This window comes from Apteryx rowi, unplaced genomic scaffold, assembly GCF_003343035.1.
Source record: "Apteryx rowi isolate R43461 unplaced genomic scaffold, aptRow1 scaffold_71, whole genome shotgun sequence".
Taxonomy (NCBI): domain Eukaryota; kingdom Metazoa; phylum Chordata; class Aves; order Apterygiformes; family Apterygidae; genus Apteryx; species Apteryx rowi.
In genome coordinates, this window is record NW_020450994.1 from 3,120,349 (window position 1) to 3,142,234 (window position 21,886).

At 53.3% G+C, this 21,886-nt stretch overlaps 1 protein-coding gene across 3 annotated transcripts; it reads right to left on the reverse strand.

Annotated features, from left to right (window-relative positions):
* Positions 1–552: 552 nt before the first annotated feature.
* Positions 553–21,460, reverse strand: GBA2 (glucosylceramidase beta 2). Of its 3 annotated transcripts, XM_026087241.1 has the most exons (17): positions 21,208–21,460; positions 16,239–16,330; positions 15,705–15,820; positions 14,585–14,803; positions 12,358–12,597; positions 11,629–11,731; positions 9,871–10,024; positions 9,159–9,284; positions 8,528–8,712; positions 8,076–8,180; positions 7,191–7,298; positions 6,653–6,804; positions 6,346–6,452; positions 6,038–6,180; positions 5,522–5,637; positions 1,958–2,149; positions 553–1,846 (listed from the first exon to the last, which is right to left on the reverse strand). In XM_026087241.1, the coding sequence occupies exons 1-17, from the start codon at positions 21,441–21,443 to the stop codon at positions 1,616–1,618; spliced, it is 2,625 nt and encodes an 874-aa protein (XP_025943026.1). In that variant the 5' UTR covers positions 21,444–21,460; the 3' UTR covers positions 553–1,615. The 3 variants fall into 3 exon arrangements, with proteins under 3 accessions (XP_025943026.1, XP_025943028.1, XP_025943027.1); XM_026087242.1 differs by lacking the exons at positions 553–1,846; positions 1,958–2,149 and adding an exon at positions 2,791–2,896; XM_026087243.1 differs by lacking the exons at positions 14,585–14,803; positions 15,705–15,820; positions 16,239–16,330; positions 21,208–21,460 and adding exons at positions 13,464–13,545; positions 13,643–13,751.
* Positions 21,461–21,886: the final 426 nt, after the last annotated feature.

The window sequence follows — 21,886 nt, forward strand, 5'->3', positions numbered from 1 at the left end:
CACCTACCTGAAACCAGGTAGGTATGGCCTCCTTGCTTCCTCCGCGCTGCAGCAGACCGTGTTTGCAGAGAAATGGGGAAACTAAGGAGTGCAGGAGCAAGGAGCACAGTCTGTGGCACTAGGAGCCAGTCACCATCAAGAGCTAGCTCCAGGGCACCGTAGGCTCCTAAACAGCCAGAGAACAGCCCTGCCTGGCTGAGGAGGGGACAAGCTGGATGCTAGTGGCATTTTTGATATTAATGCCAGTGTCTTTACCTTCACATGGCTTGCAACTACATCGGAGCAGAGAACAAGGGACATGCCTCAGACTGCTCTCTAGGACCTCAATGCAATTGCAACTGGATGGAAGGTATTTTTTGCTCCTATCACAAACCTGTTAGCCAAGAAACCTGTGACAACGAGCCTATAGTTAAGTCCTGACACACATCACAAGCCATTCACACTGGCCCCTGCACAAACCAGCTAAGGTTAGGACAAGCTGTGAAGGAAAAAGGACAATATAGGTTCCCGTTCCCTTCAGCCTGCCACAAAGGAAGTAGACCACCAGGGACAGACAGCTGGATAATCATTTATTAAGAACTTAAATTAAAATGATTCATAATCTAAAATCTGCTCCACTGCTCACACAAGTCTGCATTGCTGTGCAAGCAGGGAGGGGTGCCACAGTACCAGACCAGGGACGTGCTGTTCCACCCAGGCCAGAATCTGGGCTCAGATTGTCACGGGCCAGGGAGCCAGGCCTCCCCCCACGTAGGAAGGCCCYGCTGTGGATTGTACTTGCCACAAGCTCTCCTGCATGCTCGCTGCCTGGGGCAGGTGTGCAGTTAGCTCCTGGCAGTGGGAAAGCAGCACACTGCTCCGCAAGCAGCTGTGGCACAGGGGCTGGGTAAGCAGATCCCATGCCGAGGGAGCTCCTAGGCCAGGCCAGAGCTCCCTGACCTGTCCAGCACTGCACCAGGCCCAGAGCCAACTCCAGCTGCAGGCAGAGCCAGGGAGGTTCAGTCCAGGAGAGCCAGTTTGTGTCTGCAGCAGTTACAAAGCAGAGAAACAACTACAGTATCCACGTGTCTACGTACAGCAGCAATGAGCAGCCAGATCTGGTGCAGGCAGCCACACCCCACACTGGTCCAAGGTCCTCACTTCATACACACACACTTATTAGCCCTGCAGGCCAACTCCTACCTTACCAGGCCCACTGACTTCTCCCAGACAAAGCCTGCAGGAGAAGGGTCTTGCTTGCTCCTAGGAGATGGTGCCAGCTCACGTTGAAGAAAGTTACTTGTCCTGCAGGCTGGCAGAGCCCTGAGCAATAGGGAAAGGGAGGCACAAGCCTCAGCAGTGCCCCCTTATCCCACTCCTCTCCTTTCACTGGTGAGGGTGTGGAGACATAATTTGTGCCTCTGGATCCCCTCATGCTCAGCATCTGTGTCTGGAGGCCCCCCAAGGTGAAGGGCACGATCTATGGTTTGGGTGAGGAGAGGGGGAAGGAAAACAGCAATCTGAGTATTATCAAGTGGTGGGGAAGGGCACCATGGCAGGGTCCCTGCCCTCCAGCTGAGGCCCGCATCCCCAGGGTGCATTTGCTCATCTGCTCAGCACCATTGGGCTCCCAGGCTCAAGGGTTGAGGGAGTTTGCCTGGGTGGGCTCTGTGGGTGCTGGTGCCTGGCTGGCTCGGCTCTCCAGGGCCAGCTGCATGCTCCAGATGCTAAGGGGCCGCATGTAGGCCAGTGAGCGGAAAACCTTCTTCTCACAATAGGCCTCTGGTGTCTGGAAGGCCATGCCCAACCGCTCCCAAACTGTCCGGTAGCAGCCCTCTGCTGTGTGAAAACCTTCCTGCACCAGGCCCTGCAGCAGAGGGAAGAAAGAAGGCTGTCAGTACCTGCATGGAGTGCAAGGATAGGGCACAGACCCAGGGCCACTGCTTGCTGGCCTGAAGGCACAGAATCCTCTGCTCACCTCCTGGATCATGGTGGCAGCCAAGGCGTACACTACCCCGATCCACACCTCGTTGGACTGTATGCTGGAGGTGTCCGGCACCCCATCAGGCGTCATGCCGTTCACAGCTCCCATGGTGCCGCCGGCAAAGCCCATGACATTCTTCTCAAAGATGGTCTTCAGTGCACTGACAACATGACTCTTGGGGAAGACCTGCATGGAGAGAGACAGAGAGAGAGAGAAAAAGAGGGAGCAAGCGTGAGGGAGAGAGCGTGAGTGCACGCGCACGCTTTGCCTCAGTGGTTACTCATACCCCTCCACCAGGCTTGCATTTTAGGCTAGAAGAGACCATTATTGCTCTTCTTCAGAGCACAGGACACAATTTCACCCCATCTTCCTTGCAGGAAGTCTGATAACTCCTCCAACTATCATGACTCCATAAAAAGCCTCTCACCTTCAGTCACTGGTCAAAACCATTGCTCCTCTTAGGAGTTTGCTCTGGGGACCAGGCCAACCTCACTCAGAATTGCCTTCTTATTTGAATTCCTGGCCTTTGTTTCTGGTCACAGCTGCATGTTTCTCAGGGTCATTGCCTGGATGCAATCCTGTGCAATGTGCTCTAGGTGACCCTGCTTGAGCAGGGNGAGGAAAAGCTTTTTCACTGTGAGGGTGACAGAGCACTGGAACAGGTTGCCCAGAGAGGTTGTGGAGTCTCCTTCTCTGGAGATATTCAAAACGCGCCTGGATGCAATGCTGTGCAATGTGCTCTAGGTGACCCTGCTTGAGCAGGGCGGTTGGACTAGATGATCTCCAGAGGTCCCTTCCAACCTCAGCGATTCTGTGATTCTGTAATGAGTATCTGGGGCCCCACACTTCCTCCTGGTGAAACTGCTGTACTGTTCTTTCATCCCATCAGTCTGTTTCCATCAGCTACCACAGTTAAAACAGGCATTGCAATGCCTAGAAGAGATGGGACACAGAGCAGAGGTGGCTGAAACAGGTACAACCGCAGTCCCCAGAGGGTCTGGGATCAGTGGGGCTGAAGATACCTTCTTGCCAGAAGGAAAGATTTTGGTAAGGCCGCGTGATGACATGGGAATGCAGCTCCCAGCTAGGGAGTGAGTGTTATGGATATTGGTAGGTTCCTCCCTTACTGCTGATGGGCAGAATTTGCCACTGCTAGCTGGGAACTGAGCAGGACCCTGGATACCTTGGACTTCATTTGAGTAAGTCCTGGGAATCTTACAAAAAAAACTAGCCATGGTAAGTTACTTAACTGGACACAGGAGATCCAGCTTCAGCTCAGTGGAAAAATAAAAGAAATAGGGCTTGTTTTTGGATCAATTTCAAAAAGGTTTTAATTTCTTAAATTTTGTAATTGGGTGCTGATGCAAGTGGCACGGAAGAGCTCAGACTGGGATGTACAGGATGCCTGATGTTTTCAGTGTCTGGTTTTGAAAGACCTGAAACTTTTATCCCAGCAAAGGTTAAGAACATAAGACGACTTATGGGGAAGAGATGGTGGCTTTCTGGATAAGTAGCCATTTCAAGGAAAATTTCAGGAGGAAGTGAAAACATCTTTTTCCCCAGAAGAGATAAAAAAGGGAAAAAACCCACAGTTGCTCAACAAACTAAAGCCAATAGCTCAAGAAGTTAGGAAAACAAAATGCAAATAATCATGCTGAGCAACTTCTTATAAAGGAGTTAAAAAGTCAGCACTAAGAGGCCTATGAGCCAAATAAAAAGCAGTGGAGCTGCTGTGCAGTGAGTACTGCATTGAGATTAAAAAGCCTCTGCGCCTAGCTAAAAGTTAATAGTGTTTTTCCACTACTTTCAGTATTAGTAATAATACCGAGAAATATTGCAGAGATCACTGCCTGTGTGACAGAAGCAGAGTTCACAGTTCAGCGATGTTGCAAAAGGAGGATTTAGATTAGTTAGTACAATCTGTACTAACATAAGTAGAAAGCCATAATGCGGACTTTTCACGATGACCAAATTGGGAGCGATGTTTTGAAGCTGGAACATAGTGAATGTTACACACCACTTTGTAAGAGAGGAGAAAGAGTCACGTAATTCTTGGCTCATTAGTCCAGCCCAACCTCAGTGATGCGCCAGACTTTTCTTGCAAGTTTGTTGCAGTCAAGGCCAGAGGAAATGGAAGGTATGATGAAATGAAATATGAGCTTGCCAAAGGCAGGCTGAGCAGTCTAACCAGATAACTTTTGTAGATGCATATCAAGAAAAGGCATATCCCTTTTATCTTCATTAAAGCCAAGCATTGAATACAGTATTTTTTTCCAGTGTGGTTTTGTATCTGGGGATAAGTACAAGTGTTGTTAAGGAAGAAGGAATTAGTGGAGGGGCTGTGTGAAGCTGTCTTTCTGGCAGAAGGCTGGGGTAGAATTCCTTCAGGACTGGGGTCACAGACTTTTCTTTCTTCATATTTCATTACTGACCTGGGCACACAGCAGGAGTGTGCTAATGAAATGACAAACATAGGAGAGGTGCCAAGAACACAGAATTCAAAACATCATGGGGACAAAACTGGATGACTGTAGTAACAGAGAATTTCAGCAGTATAAAGTCTTCAGTAAGCTCAAAGCTCACTAGTTACAGGAGAAGAAAGATACCCTAAGCAAAGTCCAAGGCCTAAGGAAGAGGCAAGTGAAATTTTTGACTGCACCAGGTTTACTATTTCCCCCATAAAGGGATGTTTGGGTATCGCTGTGCGGGGCCTGGACAAGATGTCGCCTGAAGTTCTGTGCACAGTCCTAGTCTCCCTGCTCAAGAAATCTGAACTGGAGTAAATACAGGAGGGCACAAGCAGAAGCCAGTGGTTCTCATTAAATCCCAACATGTTTAGTACAATCTGCTCCCAGGACAGGCTATTTCAAGCTCCCCTCAAATACTAACACACTACAAAGCGATCCATCACCCTCATGCAGCTGAGGACATCATTCTGCCTTCTTTCAGATACACAAAGCTTTCACCTGTCCTGCACCACTACAGAGAGTTTTGCTGTCCAGTAGTGGAATCTGTCAATTGTCTATTGGTCATAAATAATCCACCCACAATTGCTCTCTACCACCCTATTGTGTCCTGGGAATTATAATACTAACATCTGACAGGATAGTCTTTAGTCAATCCTTCTCTTGCAAATGAAGAGCTATGGACTTTAGGGCCCCAAACAGATCTTGGTCTCCTCTGATTTTCTTTCAGGACTTTAAACTGGCAGTCAATAACATGGACACATTTTCTCCACTTTTTAAACAAATAACATTTTGCTGAGAACAAGTTCCAGTGGGAACCTCTTCGAAGCGAGCTCAATTTGACAGATCACACAATCCTGTTGTATAGTCTATTCACAAATGTATTTCAGTTTAATGAGCTGCACTGATTTGCATGAAGTGCTCTGTTCCAGAGTGCTGCCACTGCATAGGAGTGGGCCAGAGGCCTCCGCACCAGCGGTTAACAGACTAATGCCTAACCCACACCATGTGCTAGCCCTACTGCTCTCCTTCAGGCATAGGCCTCAGCTCACCACAGCCCAGCTGCTCTGGATCATGCTGCCCCTTCTCTTACCTCAAACTGCCCTTGGCCCAGGCCGCAAGCCCCAAGGAACCACTGCCCAGCACACTGGTCTGACATGATGCTGCTGGAGGTGACGCTCTCACTGCTGTCATAGTTATAGTATTTTCCTAGAAGGGACAGTAAACAGTGTAAACAGATAGTTGTATCCCTGCTTGTGCATGCTGCTCCTACTCCTCCCAGCAAGGCTGGAACATGGCACCTTTTTCACAAGGTGYTCCCCTCCTCCCTTTCCCAAACCACTCCTCAGCATCATACCCTTTCTGTTCCCCCACCTCCCTCTGTGGAGGGCAACATCCCTCCCTGGTACCTGCTCCTTCCTCTCCATTTGGAGACTTGACATCTCCCCGCCTTCCCTTGTCCACCAGCTGAGGTCACAGCACCCCAAGGCTCCCAGCATGGCTCTATGCCCCGAGAAGGGCCTGTACCCCACTCCCCTAGCAGAGCATGGCCAGCCTGGTGGCCCATACAGGTTGAAGGGAGTGCAGCTTCCCACTGGTGGGTACGCACCATTCCAGAGCAGCCTCTCAAATGCCTCCTTGCCCTTCTGTAGGATGGCAGTGTATTTCYGCAGGGTCTCACCATCGCCTAGCACATCTGCCATCTTGCACATCATACAGACGGCTGCCAGCCACAGCCCACCACAGTAGGCACTGCCAGAATAAAGGAAAGCAGCGTTGGCAATGCTGGATGCAGCATGGACTGTGCAGACCCCTCCAACACATTGGTGCTGCCTTCCCAGTTCTGSGTTCTCCCCTGCCCATGCCCCAATTTGCCATCCTCCACCTTCTCAATGCCCACTTGTCTCTCTTGCTCACCTGGCTCCTGTTACTACCCACGCATCGTACGTCTGGTCAGCAAAGCCACCATTTTCAATGAGCCCATCGTTATCTGTGTCAAACTTCAGCTCTGACTCCATCACAGCCTGTGGGAGGCAGGAGACAGTCATGCGGCCCAAGCACCCTCTGCAACTTTCTCCYATGACTGCCCCTCATGCTCTGCTCGGGCATGATTTGTCTCTGCTCCCTGGATGTCACATGTCTCCCAGTGAAAGCTAGGAAGGATGCTGCTTCCTTTCCCACAACTTCAGTGAGAGGCTGTGAGGCAGGACCATCCCCTCAGTACCTGGCAGACTGGCCACATGTCCCGCAAGTACAGGGAGTCGTGTGTCAGGTAGTAGTCACGGTACACTTGCAGCACAAACTTCAGGTTCAGGTCCTTCCAGCTGGCTGTGTCATGGATCAGATAGGCATTGACACGCTGCCACGGTTCATCATCTGTGCAAGGACAGAGCAGATGTAGCAGTCCAGGAAGCAACAAACATCCACTTGCCTACCTAGGTGCAAGGTCCCAAGAGTGCTATGATCAAGCAGCACCAAAATAACATATTGCATCCTGTGCCATCTTTCCTGGGAACAGCCTTCCTCCTACTGCTGTATCACCATGTCTCCCTTGCACAGGCTTCATACAGCATGATCTGCATTGCTATCACCACCCTGAACAGTGAGGGCCATCCAAGCCTCCTGCTCCCCAAAGCAGCGCACTCCATGCATCATAGAGCTTTTCCAAGCATGGGCTGTCCCACAGCTTGGGAGTTGACTAACATAGAGTTGTGTGAGCAGCCCTATACCCCCTCTGGCTCTCAGCAGGCCAGGCCCCTTACCTGGTTCCCCAATGTCATGTGGCACCACGTTCTTCAGCTTCACCTGGGCTGTCTGACCACGCATCAAATACTGCCGGGGCTGGACATCCTCATTCACCACTGTGACAGCTGGGGAGCGCACAAAGCAAGAACCATGAGAATACCAGCAGGCACTGCAGCAGCAAGCCCTAACCACAGGCACAGGCCACCAGCGCCCCACTGTGTTTGCAGCGCACCAAGCTCCCCACTTGGGCTGGGGTTGTAAGAACCAGCATCCTGCAAAGGGATGAGGGGACATCGGGCTGCTCCCAGTCTGCTCTCAGCAGGGGACACGTGACCCTCTGTCCCTTGCCCCATACTAGGGGCCAGGCGCAAGGACCTCATGCTACACTGTTGTAAAGTGCACTTGCCTTAACTGAGGTGGTGGCAGCACCAAGGACTGGAAAGGAGCCCCAGCAGGCTCGGCCCTCCCTCAGCCCAGCAAAGCACTGTGCTCTGACTCTGTCCCCTCTGTGACCATTGCTGGCTGGGGCAACACAGAGCAGCCTCCGGGCCTGTCCAAAGCATCAGGGTCTGCAAACAGCTACACACTTCCTCTCCTGCCTCAAGGGAGATGGGAAGAGAACTGTTAAGACCAAGGACTCCCCCAGCCCAGGTAGGGCCAGCTCTGCACCCCCAGCACAGCAAGGAAGCAGCAAGAAGGTATCACAGCGCTCAGCAGAGATATGTTGAGCAGCAGCAGATGGGAAAGGACATCAGGTGCTCACAAGTCCCAGGGCACAAGAATGGAGGGGATGCTGGCTCCACAGCACCTATTTCTATGGCAGAAGTAGTCCCAAATCCTCTGTCTCTCCTGTAGGTCAAGACATCAGCAGGGGTCAAGCCAAGGTCTCCTAGGTCACTCACCAATATCATACTGCAGGCTGATCTGCAGCTTGGGCCACAGCATGATGAGAGCGAAGGAGGCATAGAAGTGGACATCRTAGGTATTGTACATCCGGTACTCTTGGCCTGCAAGCACAGGGGGATGGTGAAGGAGGGGAGACCTACTGCAATGGAGGGGAAAGAAGGGGCAGATCCTTCCTCCCACACAGCCCCAGAGGTTGAGCCACTTCCCTGACATATGCAGGGACTCCCATGAGGGGAGACATTTCGCATTCCCCATGTACATCACCCAGGGGTCTGGAGAAGGCTTCATGCTGCACCATGCTTGACCCCTCAGTGGGTTTGCTGGGAACAGCTAATCAGCATTGCTCCCTGCTCTCTACCCAGCAGCATGTGAAAAGCTGCTGCACAGCAGGCAAAACAGCAACGGGGGGGTTGAGTTGGGACCATCCAATCATTTCTCTGCAAGTTACCTTCCAAATAAGCAAACCTTCCGTACTCCCGCAGAACGGGGAGGAGCTGGGACAGGCCAGCCCCTGCCGGCCCCTGCACGTCCTCCGCGCAGCAGTCCGGGGGCAGCTCCACCCAGATGGTCCCCCCATCCGTCAGGAAGTACAGCTCATTGAACAGGGCTGACTTGTACCAGGGAGGCAGGTGGCTGCAGGCAAAAGGGACACTCAGCCACAACAGCCAGGGCAGTGAGCCTGAGCACAGGTAACTAACAGCCCCGCTGTTCCCTGGAGCTCCAGCTTGGAGGGGACCCCACGAGGGAGGCCAGGCCACCAGAGCATGCAACCTGCCCCACAGAGGAGCAGACACAGTGCTCCTACCCCTGACAGCCCCACAAAGCCAGCAGGCATCACTCTGTGCTCCAAGAGCTGGGGCCAGCACCTGGTAAACACACTGATTCTCTGCTGCATCTCCCTCACAGCATGTGACAGAGCTGCACAGAGCCCATGGGGACCACTGTCCTGGCAGGGGGTCACCTTGCTGCCACTCGCCAGCTCACTCCCAGAGATCCAGCCCTAGATTTCCAGCCTAGATGCTGTCTGCCAGAAGGGTGCTAAGCTACTCTGCACAGGGTGCTGTTCCTATCTACTCCACCTGTTCTCCAGGATGGGCTTCTGCCACGCATCAATCTTCTTCTCCCAYTCCTCATAGCGCGTTAGAGCATAATGTGACAGGGCAGGAGCAGCATCGCCTTTGCTGCTAAAATAGCGTGTGTATCGCCTACAGAACAAAGATTTGTCAGGATCCTCAACGCTCACCCACAAAGCCTGCTGGGGGGCAGGCAGAGGCACATCTGGGAAACCCATCTAGCCCAGACACCCCACTTGGCCAACCCCAGCAAGGCGAGAGGAGCCAGACTGCAATGGGAGCATGAGGAATATGAGACTAAAAGGACTGCTAGCGCAAGGATGCCGAGGCTAGAAAACTGCGGAGCTTCCAAAACAGCCAAGACAAGCCAGCACTGGGATGCTAGAAGACAGAGCTGGAGGGTCCAAGTCTCCATGCCAGCTGAGAGGTTAACAAGCAGTGCTGAGGACTGTCTAAAGGGAAAGCATGGGTGTTGGAAAGAGGGTCCTACACACCCACTGGGCAGGGGCATATTCATTCTCTGCATGAGCTGGCAGGGTCATGGCCACACCAGAGCCAGCCAGATGCAAACAGTGGGTAGCACAAGGCTCCTGGGGTAGCATTCAAGCCCAGAGTCAGAAAGTAGGGAGGAAAAGAAGGGAGCTCCAGGCACATAAGTCAAACCCTACCTGGAGCAGGCCCAGGAGCTCGACTGTGTGGCTGCACACAATCCACCCACCTGAGGTGCAGCTTCTCCTTTGAGCCAAAATGAACACAGGGCATGTCCCATGCCAGAGCCAGCTCGAGTGTCCTGTGCCCTYGGGCAGGCACCGTACAGCTGGCGCACACAGCTGCTGCAACCACCTCCCCCTTCTCCGTTGGGGTGCTTCTACCTGCCAGCAAGAAATGTTCACAAGTGACAACGAAAGCCTACTGAGCCCAGAGGGACTGGGGGTGATGTCCTGAGGGGTACAAGGCCATTCAGGCATGCCCCAGCCCCCTTATGACCTGGGAAGAACATCCAGGGCATTTCAGTGATGATATTACTGCACATGAGTAACTGCTTTTTGCAAAATCTGGGAGAAAAAATATCTGCCATAGGCACAGGGGTTAAAAATAAACAAACAAAAGCATAGGAGCAAATTAGGCAGAAAAGTCACCAGGCACGAGTGGAATGGATAGAGTGCCTCATTACTTAGTAACTGCACTGCTCTCAATGCAGACACAATCATTCATAAATGATAGTCCTCTTTCCAACTGTTTGAAGGGTGCTTGAATTGTGTCTGTATTTAAGAAAAGCCCTTGGGGGACCGGATAATTACATGCTGGCCCTGACATGTGTGCCAGGTAAACTCATTAAGGCAACAATTTTAAAGAGRAGCACAGATCCTGACTATGATAATGCCTAGCACGCACAGGGGAAAACCACGTCCCAATAGCCTCAAGAGCTCTGAGTGCATCTACRGACAAGCAGGTAGGAGACATATGTCTCTGGAAATATTTATGTAAATGCTTTACATAATTTAAGCTTCAAAAAAATTTTTGCAAAGGCTCAGCGCCAGCATCATTGAATTTGTCAGCATTCTTCTTGGTCAAATGCTGGCTGGGACATTAGGCAAATGGTCAAGCTTTTACTGCAATAACAGGTTATCACCAAGGGCTGCAAGATTCCATTCTAAGGCTCTCTGCAGAGGGAGTGAGCAGACAGCTGAGGATGAGGCAGAATTGTCCAGGAAGTTTCAGAGACTTTCAAGAAACCCATGTAGTAACAAGACAGCAAATTATGTCAGCACCGAAACCTGAGAAGTGCTAAATGCCCACTAGAAGGGCAAATCTAAAATGGCATYGCTTGCAGCACTGACAACATAAATTTAGGGAAGGTGGCTGGGCATCACTATGGCTAGATCAGTAGAAAACTCAACTTCGTGCAACCTCAATCAGACTAAGAAGATATTAGTATACGCAAAGTATGTAGCGGAGAACAGCCCTGAAGTGATACAAACAGCTTTTGGAGAACCTTCACTCATGTCATGAAACCACAACAAGGACAGCATGACAATGAAACTAAACAACAGGAAATTCAAATATAGATTGAATCCCTTTTCATGCAGCCTAAGTGCCATAGGACTTGGGGGCAGGCCACAGCATCACCAAGAGCAAGAGCAGAGTGACAACCACAGGTAAGCCAGTCCTTCTGTGTACCTGGCRGCCCTGCACAGCCTTGTCAAGAGCATCTCCCACTTTAGGCCTTTACCCTGCACCACACAAGGGACAGGAAGGACCTTTCCACAGGGACAGATTCTCTCCATTCAGTTCTGCCTGAGCTTCCTCCAGACATTACACTCCCTGCGACCACATCCAGGCAGTCAGAGGAAGGAAATCCAGCTCTGCTTGCCAGGGCTGGTGCTCTGTGCCCTGTCACGAGGGCAGCCACATGCTCCCTCCGCTCACTTCTGTGCGGGCCTGGCCTCAACCACGGAACACAAGGAGGACTCACCCGCAGGGGAATCCAGCCTGCCATCCTGAAGGAGGTCTTGCCACACCTCTTTACCTGATCCTGTGGGATTGAATGCTGTGAAGTGGGTAACTCCGGTGCCAGCCTGGGGATGAAAAGACTGTGTCAAGGTAAGGGTTCCTTCCAAAGAGCAGGTAATGTGAGCACCTTGCATGTCTCCACTGGGTGAGAGGAGATCAGATTCCCTGCAGAGCCTAAACTAGGAGCTGGTCCTTTTGTGGGGCAGGTGGGGAAAACAGTGAACTACCCCACAATCCTTCCTGCAGCCCTGAATTCACACTCTGCCCATCAATGCTAACTCCAGATCTACTCATCTAGTGACCTGCAAGCTTCACCCACAGCTTCTAAACTGGAATCCCACTCCCCAAACAGGGCACTGTTTGGAGCCTACTTGGAGTCACACCCCTACTCCTGCCCTGGCAGTCAGGCAAGTGCCGGGGGTGGTGCTACCTCTGACCCAAAGCACATCACACATCTGTCCTTCACTAGCTGCCCAGAAATAGCCCACAGACACCACGTTCGGCAGGGCTGCACAGCTCTCCCTGCACTGGCAGCCACACCAAATGGGGTCAGACAGGACCAGGATGGTGTCACTCCCAGGCACAACAGTCCAGACCTCTGCCACATGGGACACTCATGCCTTGCCCCTGCCTCCCCGCCGTGAGGGGTGCTGTGAGCCCGCAGACCGCCGCCAACCAGCCGGCCCTTTACCTTCTCCCTGGCAGAGATAGCAAGGGTGAAAGGATTCACTTCTGTGCAGTGATGCAGCAGAACTCCAGCAACCTGCTTGCCCTCCTTCTCAAAGGTGAAGGGCTCGTTCCAGTGCCCTCCTCTCTTGTCCTCCTTCGTACCCGTGCCATTCTGCAGGCTGAACATGATGGAGACGTCCACGTCCTCGTCATTCCCGTTCTCGACCTCCCAGATGAACACTCCGACCGGCAGGCTGGAGTCCTGGTAGAGACAGACAACACCGTGTACACAGCTTGCACTCTGCGATAAACTGCTCAGAGCACTGCTTCCCCCAGTGCCAGGAGAAACTGTCTGGACTGAGGCAGGTGCAAGAGCACAAGGAATAACTTAGTCTTTCAACTCCACATCGGGAGTCTGCTGCCAAACTGGAGTAGCTGGAGCAGAGGAATTGTGGGGGCAGGTAATACAAAATTCAGGTCACAAACCCTGAGCAAGCAAATCCGCACCAGGCAATAGAGACAGACAGAAATCAGTATCTAACACTCAGATGTGTCTCAACAGGCCAACACCTGCGGCTACAGACCCACCTGCTTCTTGAGGGAACATCAGGGTCAGGAATGTCTGCAGCACAGCCTCCTGCCCTTGCCCAAGGTTGGGAACGCACAGCAGGATTAGTGGGACATCCCTTACTGCCAGGCTCTGGAATTTCCTTATTTCTGCAGGGGTTCCTTCTGCCTGGGGAACGTCGCTAAGTGGAGACTGTAATTGGGCAACTCTAGCTAATAAATAGCCCTCACATGGGAAGGGCAGGCAGAAGTCAGCTAAAACACTCTCAGGAGCACCTTGAGTGAGCACTCAGCTGATAAACTGATCCACAAGAACAGGCTGAGGGATTCCTAAAATGCTGGCATCTGACCCTTCGTGCAGCAAGGGCACAGTCATCGGCCTGCCACACTGCATGGACAGGAGTTGGGAATAGAAGTAGCACAGAAACAAGTGCAGGATCAAGCAGGACAAAACATCAAAGCACAGGTCAAAAGAGAAAGGAACAGTTGCCAGAGCAAAGCAGAAGAAAAAAGGGACAACCCCTCCCAGCACCAACAGTGTCAGGATGGGCAGAGCCTTACCGGGGTCTGACTGTTACAGGCCCAGATAGCAGCTGGCACTAGGGATATGATCTTAGGACAGACCAGGACAGAAAAGACCAGGCTGGGAAAGAAAATAAACAAGGATGAAAGCCTACAGAATTAAGCCAACATCTCAGCCACATCTGTCTCTATGGCACCTCAAGAGTGCTGGGACCCACCAGCCATGAAGAGCCATATGCCTCAGCAGACATTCCACCAGTCCCTGATTCACTTCTGGCCTGGTCTTGCTTCCCTCAAGCTGCAAGCAATTTGGGGACAAGCAAGCTCTGCTCTTCCATGCTGCTCCACTACTCCTAAAACTAGACAGAGAGGACAAGGAACTCACTCATCTACTGCAGCATTTGTGGGTACAACATGCAATGCTCTGGGGTCTAAAATTCACCAGCTCTGAGCCTTTGCTGCCCAAACCGAAAACAAGGAGATCTGTGAGCCAAGCCACTAGTTCAGGCCTGCTCTGGACATATCTTACACAGCAGATCCCACAGGACGAGACTACGTCTGCTCTGCTGACCCTTTATTCCTACGCAGGCAGCTCTGCCAAGTCCCTGCCAATCTGATTTTAATAGCTGTGCTGCCACAGCCTGGTGTGGACACTTGCTCCTCCAGCACATCCCCTGCTGCAGGGAGCGGTCTGACCCACTTTCCTTAAGGTAGCTGCATGTGGCCGCATTTGTCACACCATCCGCAAGCACATTCCCCTCCTTACCCATTTGTGGGAAGGATAACCAGCGCTGTGGATAAGGCAGCAGCATCTGCCTCCACAGCTTAATTATGGAACCAGCAGGTAATAAACTGGTTCAAGCTCCTGAAAGGGCACATTGGGGCATTCAAGCCCCACAACAGGCACAGTCCTCTTCARAATTTATACACCCTGCCCAGATCACAGCAGCGCTCTTGGGAACCCAGAGCGCACCCAGCAGCCACAGCAACGCTGGCTCCCATTCACAAGGCCAGGTCTGGGCTGCCATCCTTCAGCTCTGCTAGAGGACAGACCTCATCCCAGCACCCTACTGTACACGTCACTTGCAAGTGGGAACAGCACCCACGCTACCCAATGTTCAGAGCAGGCTGCAGCGAGCGGGGTGCCATCGCCTCCTTACCTGATAGTCGTGGGGGATGACAGGAGAGACCTGGCGGCAAGTGAGCACCACATTTTGCCCTGGGAGCTCGTAGACTGTCCAAGCACGAGGGTACAGTGCATGGTAGAAGGCATAGCGGCCACAGTAGCCCCAGTTCCAGCCCTGCAGAGTACTGGGTTTCTCCACTGACAGCACCTGCTGGTAAACTGTCTGCCCCTTGCGACGCAGACACACTGTAAACTGGGAAGGAGAGGAGGGCAAAGTGATGAGATGAGCCCAGGAGCAGAGGCCTCTACAGCACAGGCTGCTCCAGGGCAGCTCGCACCCCCAATCTGGCTCTCGGTCCCCACACAGACCAAGCCCTGGCTGCCTTAGAGGGCTACGCGCACCCAGACCACACCTGCTGCACGTACCAGAAGGGATGACTGGCAGATATTCCCAGCGTGAGGGCCTTTAAGGCCTTCCTATGGAGAGCAACTCCTCCTGCCTGGCACAGGCACCTAAAGACTCCAGATCTCCAACACACTCAGAGGTGGGCTGCTCAGGTCTTGTAAAGTCCCAGACATCCCCCCAAAAGAACAAAATCCCAGCTCATCCAACCCCTTCCTAGCTCCATGTGTAGTACGGGGATGCACAGCAGACTCCCAGGCACTCCTCAACACAGGCCAGTGGGCTACAGCCCTAGAAATAACAGCTCATCTCCCAGTGAGCTATGGCACAAGGGGTTTGGAGGTGTGAGGCAGCTGGCCTGCAGAGGCACAGCTTCCCACTGCTACGTGCTGTCACTTCATGTAGCTCCTCCCTTACTGCCCCAGTCCTCAAGATGGGGTGTCCAGGTTGGCCCCACACACCCTGAACACACTTGCTCTAGGGGCAATGTGCCACTAAGCCCTGCCAGAATGACACTGCCTAGTTCCCCAAACACCCATCTAGGAGGCAGAGCTACAGAGAGCAGGGAGCAGCTCTGCAACACTCGTGTCCAGGACAACTCACTGCTCATCTGCGAATCTGGTGTCAGCACTGCTTCTTTACAGCACCAGCCATCTACCCTGGGGCGGCTGCAAGGCTCAGCCTGCCTGGCCTACGCCAGGAAGYGCTGCCAAACACAGAGGGGATGGGGCTGGAGGACAGTTGCACCTACCTGGTCAGCGATGACCGTTTCGTAATGGTAAATCCCAGGATTTAGCTGCCAGCGGCAGAACTCGCCCCGCCAGCCGCGGGTGATGGTGCCTCCCCCGATCCCGCCCAGCGGGCACCCTGGCAAACACAGAAATCATCACTCCTGTTCTTCCCCGTGGCGCTGCACACAGCAGCCTTTGGCTCAACAATCCCCCCCTGCAGCTCCGGAGGCCCCTAAGCACTACCCACACCCAGAAGTAGTGTCTAGCACCTTGACTGCCCCCCCACATCTTTTCCCAGTCAGCAGCACCCACATTGCTCCCAACACACAAGCGCCTGCCCTAGAGGAGGCCCTGCTCCTCACATCAGCTCTGGAAAACCTGCACCTCCAGCCTGGTGCCCCCCATCCTGTCACTCTTCTCCCATTTCACCCCAACCACACAGGCCTGGGGAGGTCTCAGAAGCCTTACCACCAGCACCTGGCAGCAACTCCGGGACCTGGAGCAAATGCCGGCATTCCCTCCACGCCAACCCAGTGCCCAAACTGGAGGCTCACCATAGATCTGCTGTAGAGGAATTGCACTTAAGAGGTCGATGAATGGATATTTCTTCTCTAGGCGGGTTTTCTTGTACCACCATCTGAAATATCTGCAAGGAAAAGGAGATATGAAAGGACATTGGAGCCAGCCTTGCTGCCCCTTCTCCATCACCACTCTGGAGCGTGTGGCTGGCACACGTTCCAGCTGCCCCTCCTGTACAGATGCATGAAGGCCTTGCAGGAACCTCTGGGCCCCAGGGACATGGGGCGACAACTCCTGCCCCTGAGATCTTGCTGCACTGCATATGGGTCAGGAAACACTCCCAGCAGAGCAACTCAGACTCACCCTGAGCCACAGCCTGTGTGCAAGGGCATGGTGAGAAAACAGAGCACTTCAATACCCGGGTAGAGATCAGGGCCCACACTTCCCACTCAGCTCCCTGACTTGTGCAGGGGCAGGAAGCTTTTCCAGCCCAAAGCACTACCAGACATCCCCCCGAGAAGTGGGAGTGAACACAAGCAGCACCACCACGCCTGGTACTGCACGCTGTGGTAAAGAGTCTCAGAGCTGAGGTGCAAGCCCAGAGGGAGCCATATCCTCCTCTGGGGAGGTGAACCTTGCTCTTCCACCTCCACACTCCTCCTGTAACGCACTGTCCTGCTACATCCGAGTGCCGTGTCTCTGGGGGTGGCTGGTATCAGGGACACATACCCTGGGAGAGGCAGTGCTCACTCTCTGCAGTTTACAGGATCCAGGAAGGTCATCCCTGCTTGCACGCTACACAAGGGAGACACAAATACACACACGCACACCCGGCCGCACAGCCAGGCACTGCCCATCAGATAACTTCTCACCCCAAGGCCTGGGAATCAAGAGACATCCAGACAATAGAGCACACAGCAGGGCACACCCAGACCTGGGCGCGCCGGCACCACTCCAGGCAACGGGAACAGGGCTGGATTCCCAAGTCGGCACTCACAGAAGATCAGCTTTGGCTAATTACCTGCCCCAAGTTAAATCTTCCAGCTAAATAAAATTAGCACACATAAAACAGCTGCCAGACTAGAAGAAGCTGCTGAACTTGAGGGAACAGACAGGGGAGACTGAACTGGCAGCGCTGCCAGTGCAGGCCCAGGTCCCAAGCAGACAGTAGCTAAGAGTGGCCACCAGGTGCTGTACTAAGAAGCCACAGAGAGGGTTGCTYGCGTAGGATGGCTGGTACAAACATGAGAAAACCACAGTGGCCAGGAGCTCGCAGCCTGTCCCACTCCAACAGGACGCCAGGGCCCCGCACTGCCACGCCAGCAGCCTGCAGGGTGCTGAGCACAGCCCCATACAGCAAGGGGAAGCTGTCAGCACAAATCCCCTGTGGGGCATTTCCCCCTTGAAGCTGGGGGCAAAAGGCCCTACACACCCGTAATCCCCCCCTTTGCTATCACCAGTGGCACAGAGATGACAGCAGCCACCGGAATATCGGCACTGAAGTGAATTTAAGGGCAATCTAATATGGCAAGCACTTCTCAAGTGCTCTGTGCTCTCTCCATCCTTCAATGCCCTTCACAAAGGCACAAGAACTGGTTTTGGTAAGCCAGGACACAAGCCATCAGCACCACAACACTCTCTGCTCTTACTCAGTAAAGAAACTCTTTTGCTTTTTTGGCCGCATGGCCACTGCACCTTCACTTTATTTACCAATTTCTAAGGTCCCCAAATCCCTCTCAGGTTCACATTTTCCAGGATGCAATCTTACGGGATCCAATTGCAGCCCATCCTCCTATTCCTGCATATTTAACCTCATATTTGACTATTTAAGGACACTTCGTCCGAAGGAGCCCTGCACGCCAAGAGAACCAGCCTGGCCTGTATAGCTGCCTTAAATCAGCGCCTGCTGCTCCACCAGCCTGCCGCTATCTTTACGTTTCATCAGCTGCAACTGCTCTTCTCGTAGCTGAGACAGCTCTGACTTTATGTTGCGGAGGTGAGTTTTTGGCACTACGTCCTCTCGAGGAAGTACCTTTTTAACCAGCGTCAGAGAACCTATCCAGCTGCTTCCCCAGCAGGTTTCGGGATATGCGAAATAAGGTGCCTACGCAGCGCTGCTGTAATGCAGCCCAGAGGGGTATCCCAGCTCCTTATAAGCAAGGTAATGCTGGGAGTTCACCGGATTGTAAAAGCAGTTGTTTAATGATTATATAGTGGGAGAAAGTTTACAGCCAATCATTGCCCGAGCTATTTTATTATCTCAACAGCAAACTCCTCCTCAGTTTCCCCCCCACATCCCACAGCCTGGAAAGAGAAGGTGCTTGATTCCCTGTGTAATCTTGCCAATTAGCAGCAACTCTCACAGGGCTGCAAAATCATCGGGAGAAAGTCTTCATGCTCTGCAATATCTACAGACACACCAGGGCTGGGGGATATTCTTTTCCATTCGAACTGGCAGTGGAATTAAAGCCTGTCCAAACATCACCCAGCTTTCTCTGTCATTCTGGATCTGTGTCATGAACACCTTCCAGAGCACATCAGCTACACTCCAGTGCGGCACATCACCCTCTCCAGAGACCCTCCAYCCCTGCCAGCACAGCATTCACCTTCCCCCCTGCCCTAGCAGCCCTAGCGCGTGATGGAGTCCAAAGTTTCCTAACTACTTTTTCTTTGCATGTTTGCAGCTGTGTGCATTTCAACGTAGGAATTAGCCCTATGAGCCCTGATTAACACGAAGACCAAAAAACCCTGTCCCAGAGTTGCCAATACCCCAGTCATGCCACGCAGYGCTTGTTTGGGCTGCAGGAGGAGAGGTGGGGAGAGGAACAGAGGACACCCGTCAGCCAGAGGTTCAGCACAACAGTGGTGCATGGACCCAAATCAGCCTAGGATGTGACTGCTCCTCCCAAGGTCCTGGACTTTCTCAGCCAAAAACACGCTGCATTCCCAAGGCTATCTCAGCAGTCTCTGGAGGTTCAAGAGCCTGCAACAGGTGAGGTTTCTACTTCTGGTGCTCCAAGGCCTGACAGCTTTTGAGAGTGCAGCATCATCCTGCCACAGGTGCCCCCAAAAGAAAGGGGCTGCTACCCACACTCTGCCCTAAGCAAGTGGGGAACAAGCACGGTTCATTTRATATCTACAACAGGAGAGGTCATCCCTACCTGCAGGACTTCAGAGATTCAAATCCGTGTATTGGGCCATGGGATCAAGCTCCAGGCTTCTCTTACAGCACCAGCTCCTGGGTTTTAGCTGGCTGGCTGCCTCTGTCGCAAGAGTACACCCCAAAAACACTGTACAGGCCCTGGTCCCACAACTGTGGGAGGAGCTGCCGAACAACTGGGGGGCAGTGGCTTAGAGACACCTTCAACATTGGCACAACATTTTCAAAGGCACAAGGAAAAGGATCCTGTTGACACAGCATTCTTGATAAATAATCTGGAACCCAYGTACAAAGGCCAGAAGAGCCATTGCAGCCATCCGCACAACGCATACTGCAGTGACCCAACCTGACGCTCCCACACCCAGCCCGATGCTCCCACACCCAGCCCGTTTCCTGGTTGAGCTCTATGAGACAGACATGTAGGTGGGAGCCAAAACCAAGAGCAGAGTCCCGGACATTTCCTCATGTTCTCACACCAACTGCCCCCYCATAAATCAACACCACCTGGACCTTCTTCTCCTTTGCTTGCCGGACAGGAGCCCCACTACAAGAAAGCTTTGCCCTCTGCAGGTACTCTGAGATCACAATCCACCCCTTAAGTCCGAGCAGAGCAAGCGCCAAAAGCTTCTTCTTCCTTAGTTTCTTGCTGAAAAGAAAGTCTTTGAAACCTAAATCCTTCTCCTAGAACCTACACGAGCTGCTACTATTCTGTTTGAAACTCATGTGAAAACAGGGCCTAGGACTCAATTCTCCTTAAAGCCAGTGCAGAGATAACCCCTCCCTGCTCATACAACCAGGGACTTCACACTTTCAGAGCCACCGCAATACACGCCGAGCTCAGGTCACCATCGACCTGCGGTCACTGCTTTTCCAACAGCCCTTACCTACCACACATGACCCACACTCTCAGTTCCCAGAGACTCAGGCTTGCATTAGGATGCTAGAGCACACGTTGCTCAGGTAAAACCAGCATGCTCTATAATCCAGCGCAGTCCATTATCTGCCCCTTCATCAGGTTTTGCATGAACAAGCTTTACAGGCAGCAACCTTCAGTGGCCTTTCAGAGGTCTGTCGCTCAGCTTCCTGCCTTGAATGCAGGAACACTTTCCCCCCTGCCCCCAACCACCAGCAGGAGAGCAGGAAAAAGAGCTCAAAATACAAAGGTGACAAACGCGAAGAAAGCACAAGCAAATAAATTACACTGCCATCCATTCCAATGTCAACCTTGACAATTGCATAACACCATCAATGTCCAAAGAGCAATTTTACAAGCACAGCTTTTCAAGGTTAAAATATTGTTTCCCATATGCATTTTTCCTGGTTACTTATGGCACAGGACAGCTCAAAGCTGGTTCTGCTGTGCTTCAGAAGAACTTCTGTACACCAGATCATCTATAGTTCACAGCATTTCAAAATATTTTTAATTAAACTAATGTTTTATCTCCACAGTCTGCCAAAAGAGAGTTGTCTTATGCAAGACAACGAACACATGACGCTGTCCAGGGAAGAGGCTCAGATACAACTCTGACAGACTCCAACAGCAAACACCAAAGGTGGAAGAAAGAGGGGTACGTCCCCTCCCAGGGGCTGCTCCCCGCAATTACCACAAGAGCAGAGCGCCCACCAGCCAGCGCTCAGCAACAGCTCTGGTGCTCGCGCTCCGCTTTCAGGAGAGCCCACGATGCAGAACACTTGCAAGAGCTTTGCGCGCTCGCCCCTAAGCCTGCCGAGCGCGGTCTGGGACACCAGTCTGCCCCAGCGCTCGCGCCAGGGAGCGGCACAGGTGCTGGCAGGACACGGCACAGGCCACCTCTTTTCCTAGCACCGTCCTACCCCCGATGTACCTGCAGGTTTCTGCTCCCTCCCCCGGGCAACGCTCCCACGGTTCGCCAGTGCTCGGGGGTTTTGGCGAAGCCTGGTCCTCCCAGGAAGGGTCTGCGGATGCGCGTCCCTGGCGTGCCGAGTCAGACAGAGGCAGGAGAGCAGCCCCGCGCTGGGCCCCGCGCTCGGGTCCTTGCAGCAACGCAGAGCCCATTTCCCGCAGCATGAGGGTGGCTTGCCCACGGCCCCGTGCTGGCATGGAGCCGCAGGCGCCGGGCAGAGGGTGCGCGCGCCCCACCGGGCCCGGCCCCAAGCGGGGGGACAGCGAAGGTCACCCCTGGGGAGGCAAGGCCAGGTCCCCCCCGCGGCCACCTCCCCATCCCCGCCTGCGCCTCCAGGCTCCCCACGCAGCCGCCCCTGCAGCCCCCCTGCTCCTCTCGCACCTGGGGGGGGGTGTCCCCCTCCCACACAGCCTGCCCCACGGATGTCCCCGGGGTGCAGGGGCCACCCCACACACACCGCGTCCCCTGCACCTGGGGTCACACACACACACACACTATGCCACTTAGGGCCACCCCACACCTCCCATCCCCTGTCACCTCGGGCCATGCCCCATCCCCCATCCCCTGTCACCTCGGGCCACCCCATATCCCCCATGCCCTGCCACCTCGGGCCCTGCCCCATCCCCCATCCCCTGTCACC